The sequence below is a fragment of the Seriola lalandi genome, unplaced genomic scaffold, assembly GCF_002814215.2.
Source record: "Seriola lalandi dorsalis isolate HSWRI2012SDOR001 ecotype SW California unplaced genomic scaffold, Sedor1 jcf7180002054386, whole genome shotgun sequence".
NCBI lineage: Eukaryota > Metazoa > Chordata > Actinopteri > Carangiformes > Carangidae > Seriola > Seriola lalandi.
The window spans coordinates 124,583-134,628 of NW_019524939.1; the positions used below are offsets into that span (position 1 = coordinate 124,583).

General features: G+C 40.8%; 1 protein-coding gene across 1 annotated transcript in view; it reads left to right on the plus strand.

Moving 5' to 3' along the window:
* The first annotated feature begins 596 nt into the window (after window positions 1–596).
* LOC147818954 (uncharacterized) overlaps window positions 597–10,046 on the plus strand; it is a 25,915-nt gene continuing 16,465 nt past the window's right edge. Inside the window, exon 1 of the mRNA XM_087174820.1 lies at window positions 597–671. Coding sequence (XP_087030946.1) covers window positions 597–671 — 75 coding nt within the window. The remainder of the gene's footprint in view (window positions 672–10,046) is intronic.

The following is a 10,046-nucleotide window of genomic DNA, read 5'->3' on the forward strand; positions in this document are numbered from 1 at the left end:
CTGAAGGGTCAGGGGTCAGGGGTCAGAGGACGTGGCTCTGATGCTGACTGGGCTGAGGGTAGAGTTTGAGTTTTACCAACTGACAAAAAAGACAGTGGTGTTTGTGAATGTCTGGGGAGTGCAGGACTCATCAGTTCTGAATTTTTGATTCTTTATTTATTTTTTTATTTATTTTACTCTCTTTTGTTATTTCTATTTGTTTAGTTTTTGGTAGTTTCCTTTGTAGCATGATGTTTTCTTTTTTGTAATTTTTGATAGCAGCAAAACTTGTGTTTATGGAATTAACTAGTAATTAACTAATTAACTCTCTCTCTGTCTCTCTCTCTCTCTTTCTCTTTCTCTTTCTCTCTCTCTCTCTCTCTCTCTGTCTCTCTTTCTCTCCCTGACTTTCTATCTCTCTATCTCCTCACTAACTGTCCTATCAGAGTAAAAGCAAAAAAAAAAATGCCCCAAGAAATTAACTTGTAAAGAAAATGATTGTATTATTAACACACCATCATGTTAATGTCACAACTGCTTCAAGTGTAAGACCTTTATTTATAAAGTCACTATGACTGAGAGTTTATTCCGATTGCACAGTGAGAGAGAATGAGGGGATGACGTCCATGGGTCGGACTCAAACCCACGCCTCTGAGGTTCGGACCACACCTGTGTGGGTCACTCTCCACCAGGTGAGCCACCGAGCTGCTCCAGAGTCAATCATCTTAACTCTGGAAACTTTACATGTTCACATGAACACGTGACAACATGTAACACGTAATGACTGTATCAGCAGCAACACAAGAGACAGCTGATGGTGAAGAGGTCAAAGGTCAAACCACACACACACACACACAGTCAGTGTATTTATATTCTGTCTCTGCTGCTGCCGACACAACCCGACTGTAATTACCACCAATCTGACTGCTATTAAAATATCACACACACACACACACACACACACAGATGTGAAGTGTGTGTCGGAAGCGTCCAGTGGGACGGAGCTGTGATGTGAGAATTTGAGGTCTTGACCTTGTTTTATTTGTGTGTGAGACACAGCCTGATATGTGTGTGTGTGTGTGTGTGTGTGTGTGTGTGTGTGTGTGTCTGTGTGTCTGTGTGTGTGTGTGTGTGTCTGTGTGTGTGTCTGGTGTGTGTGTGTGTATGTGTGTGTGTGTGTGTGTGTGTGTGTCTGTATGTGTGTCTAGTGTGTGTGTGTGTGTGTGTGTGTGTGTGAGTGTGAGTGTGTGTGTGTGTTTTCTCACCTGTCTCTGATTCAACACGTGACCATGAAACCAGAACAGGTGAGTCCCTGACACGTGATCACAGCTGCTTCAGCCTGTGTTTCATAGACCAGATCATCTTTATATAATACAAATAAGAACAATAAACAATAATAACAATAATAACAATGATAAACTGCAGAGGTCTGACAGAAGCTTCATGTCCGCTGGATTCTGCCTCCACATCTGTTTCAGTGGATCTGCCCCCCCCCCCCCCCCCCCCCCCCCGCATCACTCCCATGTCCTGCTGATTTAATTCTCTGAATATTAAACAGGAGGGGGGGGGGCCTCCTCCCTAGTGACCAATGTCTTTAAATGCGTCCCCTCCAATTCCTCCTCCATACCATTCCACAACCTCTGCTGCTCCAGCTGTTGCCATGGTGATGACAATCCTCTGGTGATTAGTGTTAATTATCACCATAGCAACACTGTCAGTACCAGTGTAATCAAGTGTCAGGAGTGAGAGGAGAAGAGGAAGAGAGGAGGAGAGGGGGAGGTCCCAATGGTTTAAACTACAAACAGTTAAAGCTGTAAACATGTTGAATGTTAAACAATCAGGTTAATAGAACTCACCTGTCCAGGTGTGTCCCTGCAGACAGGTCAGAACTCCAGGTGAGGTCTCCCCTCATGATCAACAGTCTGTCATCATTACAGCTGCAACACAATGTCCAGTCAACACTCAGTTTATTAGACACACATCACTGAGCCTACTGCAGCACTCTGACCTTTGACCTCAGAGCAGCAGGTTTTAGGTATGTGTTTTTTGGTGTGTTTATGTGTGTTATAGGTGTGTTTAGGTGTGTTTTAGGTGTGTGTTCAGATGTCTGTTTGTAGGTGTGTTTAGGTGTGTTTTAGGCGTGTGTTTGTAGGTGTGTTTAGGTGTGTTTAGGTGTGTTTTAGGTGTGTTTTAGGTGTATGTTTAGGTGTGTGTTTTAGGTGTGTGTTTGTAGGTGTGTGTTTAGGTGTGTTTTAGGTGTGTGTTTAGGTGTCTATTTGTAAGTGTGTTTAGGTGTGTTTTAGGTGTGTGTTTTTAGGTGTTTTTCAGGTGTGTGTTTAGGTGTGTGTTTTTAGGTGTTTTAAGGGTGTGTGTTTAGGTGTCTGTTTGTAGGTGTGTTTTAGGTGTGTTTAGATGTTTTTCAGGTGTGTGTTTAGGTGTGTTTTAGGTGTGCGTTTTAAGGTGTGTGTTTTAAGTGTGTGTTTTTAGGTGTTTTTCAGGTGTGTTGTAGGTGTGTTTTAGGTGTGTTTAGGTGTGTTTTAGGTGTGTGTTTTTAGGTGTTTTTCAGGTGTGTGTTTAGGTGTGTGTTTTTAGGTGTTTTAAGGTGTGTGTTTTTCGGTGTGTTTTAGGTGTGTGTTTTAAGTGTGTGTTTTTAGATGTTTTTCAGGTGTGTGTTTAGGTGTGTTTTAGGTGTGCGTTTTAAGGTGTGTGTTTTAAGTGTGTGTTTTTAGGTGTTTTTCAGGTGTGTTGTAGGTGTGTTTTAGGTGTGCGTTTCTCGGTGTGTTTTAGGTTGGTTTTTAGGTGTTTTTCAAGTGTGTGTTGTAGGTGTGTGTTTTTCGGTGTGTTTTAGGTGTGCGTTTTTAGCTGTTTTTCAGGTGTGTGTTGTAGGTGTGTTTTTCGTTGTGTTTTAGGTGTGTGTTTTTAGGTGTTTTTCAGGTGTGTGTTTAGGTGTGTGTTTTTAGGTGTTTTAAGGTGTGTGTTTTTCAGTGTGTTTTAGGTGTGTGTTTTAAGTGTGTGTTTTTAGATGTTTTTCAGGTGTGTTGAAGGTGTGTTTTAGGTGTGCGTTTCTCGGTGTGTTTTAGATGTGCGTTTTTAGCTGTTTTTCAGGTGTGTGTTGTAGGTGTGTGTTTTTCGGTGTGTTTTAGGTGTGTGTTTTTAGGTGTTTTTCAGGTGTGTGTTTAGGTGTGTGTTTTTAGGTGTTTTAAGGTGTGTGTTTTTCAGTGTGTTTTAGGTGTGTGTTTTAAGTGTGTGTTTTTAGATGTTTTTCAGGTGTGTTGTAGGTGTGTTTTAGGTGTGTGTTTCTCGGTGTGTTTTAGATGTGCGTTTTTAGATGTTTTTCAGGTGTGTGTTGTAGGTGTGTGTTTTTCGGTGTGTTTTAGGTGTGTGTTTTTCGGTGTGTTTTAAGTGTGTGTTTTTCGGTGTGTTTTAGGTGTGCGTTTTTAGCTGTTTTTCAGGTGTGTGTTTAGGTGTGTTTTATGTATGTTTTAGGTGTGTGTTTTAGGTGTGTGTGTCAAGTCAAGTCAATTCAGTTTTTATTTGTATAGCGCCAATTCACAACATGTTATCTCCAGGCACTTTCCAGATATATAATAATATTTACAGAGACCCAACAATTCCCACCAAGAGCAGCACTAGGCAACAGTGGCAAGCAAAAACTTCCTTTTAAGAGGCAGAAACCTCGAGTAGAACCGGCCTCAGGGTGGTTGGCCATCTGCCTTGACCAGTTTAGGCGTATGTGTTTGTTGTTCTTTGATATCTAACAGATGTTATTAATGAGCTGAGAGCAGCTGACAGAGTCTGAGCTGCAGCTTCAGCTAGTGACTGAGTCATTGAGTCACTGAGCTTGAGGAAGCTTTTAGACAAACTGACGAAGACGAACGACAGGAATCAGATCAAAGATTCATCAGGTAAAGCATCTGTTTTCTAAATGTTAATGTGACAAAAGTTCATGTTTATTTGATTAAAGACATCAGGTTCTAACCAGAGCTGATGTTCACTAAAATAAAAATGAAGAGACACACACACACAGACACAGCCAGATGTGTATTTGAGCCTTTTACCACTTTTTGTTGTCGGTTTGTGTTAAAAGTTAAACAGCTTTGGGAAGAACAGTCTTACTTTGTCGTTTTTTAAATTTTAAAGAGTGTGTGTGGTGTGTGTGTGTGTGTGTCTGTGTGTGTGTGTGTGTGTGTGTGTGTGTGTGTGTGTTCCAGCAGAAAGGCAGGCGCCTAAAAGCAGGATAAATATTAAAACCAGATCAATATTTTATTCAAGATAAATTATTATGGAGTGTTTCTGAAAGCCTGCGGTTTGTGTGCGTGTATGTGTGTGTGTGTGTGTGTGTGTGTGTGTGTAACATGACGTGTTAATAATGGATCAGTGTGTCAGTGACAGTATATTGTGATGTTAAAGCGACTCTTTTTAAAACATATGACAGCAGCTCCAGTGACATACATGAATATTTCACTTCATGTCTGTGTGTGTTTGTCGTCACATGATGCTGAATGAGGTTCATTATGTCTGACTGGATTCTCTCTGTTCCTGTGAAACACTGCAGCTACTAACAAACCATCAGTCTGGAGGTAGCCTAGACTGTAATTAAAACGTCATCAAACTCTCCTGCAACACAACACGATCCTGAAGTAAATGTTGTCTGACACTGACTTTCCTGACCACACTGGAAAGAGAACTAGAACTGATCTGGATCACAATACAACCTGCATGTGCTCTCAAATATCCTCCAGCACCGTGAAACACGTTGAGCCCCTGAATGTCTCATGAAAATAGAAATTATGTGATCACAGTCAAGACTAAAGTCTCAAATAATGACCAAGAACAACCTGTTTCCATGACAACATGACTGTATGTTTAAGACTGGGGCCACAACCACACTACCACATTTTCATTTTAAAACATCTCTTTTCCTACATTTTCCCTTTCTGTCCACACGACTCTCTGAGTTTTGGAATCTCTGTGGTTGTATTGGTTTTATTTTGAAAGCTCTGGACTGCCATAGTGAATACAACATGATGATGAATGAAAGTGTTAGTGACCTTGTTGTCTTTGCTAGCAGCTGTTGTTCACTTACATTCTCTGTTTTAATGCTACAACTGCAGAGGAGATAATCTACTTCCTGTTTACACCGGCTCGCACATGCTCAGTATAGGTGACTGTTTTCAGGTGTGATGGCCATTTCATTTGAAAATACCATTTTCAAATGAAATGGTAGCCCTGTGAACACAGCCTGAGTGTAAAATCTGTGGACTGGCGAAGAAGTGTGTTACTGTGACGTACCTGAGTCAGACGAGCATCAGGTGTGAATACGAGTATTAACAGAGTCAGAGAGCATGGTGAACTCTGCTAATGCCTGCTGTTACAACAGGTTAACACACACACACACACACACACACACACACACACACACACACACACACACACAGAAGCAGCCTCGGTGTGAGACAGTTTTCCACCTGGATGGACAAACATCCGTTCATTAGCTCAGACACTCACAGCTTCACTGGTTTACATGTGGAGCGTGTTTGATCTGACACGCCTGAACACACCACAGGTGGAGACAGAGAGAGAGGGCACCTCCTCATTAAACATGAGAGATGAGAGATCATAGAGAGACGCTGAGTGCAAGCACACACACACTCACACACACACAGTCAGAATTAGCTGTGGTCATAACAAGTCCCCTGAGTCCTCAAACACTGTATCCTACATGTCCCATAATGCACCTGGAGGCAACACATTCTTCAAACTTCACAGCTGCAGTTTGTAACGAGACCTTTCTCAATCAGAGTCCAGCCAGGTTCAGGTCAGACCAGAGGAGGTCTCACTCTGTCTCTTCTATCAGGACCCTGAAACATCAGCCACTGATTTTCATTTTCATCACAGGAAGTTCTGCTTCTAGCCTTTGTGCTAAACTAGGCCAACAGTTTCCCCCTGCTTCTAGTCTTTGTGCTAAACTAGGCCAACAGTTTCCCCCTGCTTCTAGTCTTTGTGCTAAGCTAAGCTAATAGTTTCTACTTGCTTCCAGTCTTTGTACTAAGCTAGGCCAACAGTTTTCCCCTGCTTCCAGTCTTTGTGATAAGCTAAGCTAACAGTCTCCACCTGCTTCCAGTCTTTATGCTAAGCTAAGCTAACAGTTTCCACTTGCTTCCAGTCTTTGTGCTAAGCTAGGCTAACAGTTTCCCCTTGCTTCCAGTCTTTGTGTTAAGCTAGGCTTTGGTTTGGTTGGATAAAGGTAAAAGTAAAGGCTGTGATGATGATGATGATAATGATAATGATGATGATGATGATGATGATGATGATGATGATGATGATGATGATGATAATGATAATGATGATGATGATGATGATGATGATGATGATGAAGATGATGTGGGTGGTTAAACTGGTTCAGTCTAGTTTTTGTGTCTCTGCATTCAAACCAGAACATGTAAATGAGGTGTGAAGCTTTTTATTATTGTGTGTGTGTGTGTGTGTGTGTGTGTGTGTGTGTGTGTGTGTGTGTGTGTGTGTTTCCCTCCCACACCTTCGACAGGTAAATTGGTGAGACTTCACCTCCATTCCTGTCGTTGTCGTCCTCCTCCTCCTCCTCCACCTCCTCCGTCCTGCGCTCTGATTGGCTGAGCTGTGTTTGGACTGACACGTCTCCAGAGTGACAGATTGATGAGACGGACGACAGCTAACACCTGTATTAAACACCTCCACACACACACACACACACACACACACACACACACACACACACAGATAAATGGAGTTTGGTTCGGTTCTGTTATGATATAAAATATATCAATATGTTGATATATAGAATAAGAGTCTGAGGTCTTTAATCATGTTCAGCGTCAAAATAAAAGTCAGTATATTAACTCTAGTTACCATGGTAACAGGATAGATTAGTAATTGTTACATTTTTGACTTTTCAGTTTTTGCTCATAGTTTTTATTCTCATTATGAAATAAAATTGTATTTTTCTCCTCTATTGACATTTAAAAGAAACAAAGATTCCAATTAAATCAAAACTGAATGAAAACAAATTTATGAATTTTTGTTCTGTGAATATTAAAACACTGAGGACAGGTAAGATTTTATTTAATTTACCTCATCTTTTTATTGTCTCTGAAATAAGTCAATTATATAGATAGATAGATAGATAGATAGATAGATAGATAGATAGATAGATAGATAGATAGATAGATAGATAGATAGATAGATAGATAGATAGATAGATAGATAGATAGACAGATAGATAGATAGATGAGCAGCTGACTGACTCTCAGGTTATAGAATATTCTGGAATATTAAACTTCCTGAATATTAAAAGTTTTTTCTTCACAGGCAATAAAAAGTTCAAACAGAGAATAAAATTTATTTTTTTTAAAAATGAAATAAAAGTGTAGTGAGAGATGACATTGAGACGACTTTCAGAGTTTTATTAGAGAGAGAGAGAGAGAGCTGAGGGTGAGAGACTGAGCAGAGACAGAGAGAGAGAGATTTCCTCACTGTTTCTTCTTCCTCCTTCATTTAAAGGGCAACACACACAAAACACAATTTACACCATAGTGTATGTGAAAAGAGGCGAGTGAGGGTGTGTGAGTGATGGAGAGAGAGAGAGAGAGGCATGGCAGGTAAACTACACATCACATGACCACCATGAGGTCATCTGATGTCTTCCCTCTTTTTCAGGTCTGTGTTTGGCCTCCACCTGCTGCTCTCACCGAGTCTGTCTGAGGGTGGAGGCCTGGTACAGGTTCTGGTTCAGGTTCTGCTTTTGGTCCAGCAGTAAAACAACCTTGTTCAGGATCCCAGTCTTGAACCAGTCTCAGCTGTGTTTGGATATGAAACCTTCACTGAACACCATTTCCCATCAGCCCTTTTCCCCCTTGTTTTGGTGAGACCAGGTGATGGTGGTTGTTGCTCAGAGGCTCCTCGGCAGCAACTGTGAACAAAATCTGACCAATGAGATCAGCTCTCAGCTCCAGCTCAGCCAATCACATCCTGTAATCCTCCACCTGAGTGAGCAAGGATTACACTGTTTATCCTGTGTGTGTGTGCATGTGTGTGTGTGTGTCTGTGTGTGTGTGTGCATGTGTGTGTGTGTGTCTGTGTGTGTGTGTGCATGTGTGTGTGTGTGTCTGTGTGTGTGTGTGCATGTGTGTGTGTGTGTGTGTGTGTGTGTGTGTGTGTGTGTGTGTGTGTGTGTGTGTGTCTGTGTGTGTGTGTGTGTGTGTTCACAGGATATAAGCTCTCTGTTGCCGGGCGGATTAGCAGCAGTGTTTCTTTCCAACCTAAGGACTGAGTGTATTCATGCCTGGCTACACGCCGACACACACACATTCATGTGTGTGTGTGTGTGTGTGTGTGTGTGTGTGTGTGTGTGTGTGTGTGTGTGTGTGTTGAGTCTATTACAGCTTCATATTGCAGCTGCAGCCTCGCTGCATTAAAACGTCTGTTAGAGGTGAATTTATGTCAGAGAGCTCCATTAGCTCAGATATATGAGCACACACACACACACACACACACACACACACACACACACACACACACACACACACACACACACACACTGTTCAGATGGTCTCTGGTGGTGTGCTGGTCTTTACTAAGGGACAGTGGCTATGTGGACGACACCATCGAACACACAAAAAATCGAAGAAGAAGAGGAAGATGATGAAGAAGAAGAAGATGAGGAAGAAGAAGAAGATGAGGAAGAAGAACAATACAGCACAAAAAAGAAGAAAGACGTGACGACAACACAGAAACTGAAGACAATTAATCAATTAATCAATTAATTGAAAGGGAGGAGATGAGGATGAATCTTCCTGTGCAGGTGAGACTCACCTGTTCACTCATTAACCCAGGCTGGGCTGTGATTGGACAGGACATGAAATGACCATCCAATCAGAGCTCAGAGCTGCTGAGGAGCGTCTGAGTCTTTAATGAAGCAAACGGAGAAGAAAAACGGGGGGGGGGGTCAGTGATGGTTGACCTTTGTGACCCGCCTGTCTTCTGGTTGTTCTGCTTCAGTAATTACCATGGTAACAACACATCATCATCATCATCATCGCTGCCCAGCAACAGGAAACAGTCGCATAGACAGAGCGCTAATTTAACCAGCGTGTGTGTGTGTGTTTTAACCAATTATCACCCTGCAGTGACAGCTACACACACACTCACACACACTCACACACACACACACACACACACACACACACACACACGTGGATCATTAGTTTGGATCTAACAACAGAACAGAGTTCAGGTTTAAACCTCAGTCACTCATGGAAACTTTCTTCTTCATGTGTTTGTTCTCAGCTGTTAAAGAACCAGCTGATCTCTTTTGTTAGAACCATAGGAAACACGTCTTCACAGGAACCTCATTAACATTAACGTGAAGTGATGATGATGGTTTTCTCCTGAGGAGAAAGGTAAACTAACCAATCAAACTAACCAGAACTAGTGTTACAGAGAACTGAATGAATCAGCTTTAATCTGCTTCATTTAGATTTAAACACGCATCTTTGTAACAAGATCATTTCACACGTTATTGGATTAAATCTGATCAACAGGAAACAATTCCGATCAATATCAATGAAATCAACAACAAATAAACAGTTTCATTATATTTCTTTCTTTTTTATGTTTCAACACATTTTATCTTTTATAGTTTTTCCTCGTTTGTTTTTCTAACATCACTTCATTTCTCGGTGTGGAGTCAATACAATGTTTTATCTTATTGGACTTATGTAAATATAATATAATATAATATAATAACATTTAGTTTAAATATAGTCACATTTAAACATGAAAAAAACTGAAATTGAAAATATTTCAAAGTAGAATTACTCTCCAATTTTTAGAGTGTGACATTATAAGCTTAGATATAATGTTAATAAATAAATATAATCTTAATTAATAACTATAATGTTAATCAATAGATATAATGTTAATATATATGTTAATAACAGATAAAACCAGTGTGATAAACATTATGAACAGCAGCAGAGTGAAGATATGTTCATGTTACAAACCACAGCAAACTGCAAACAAAGAGACTG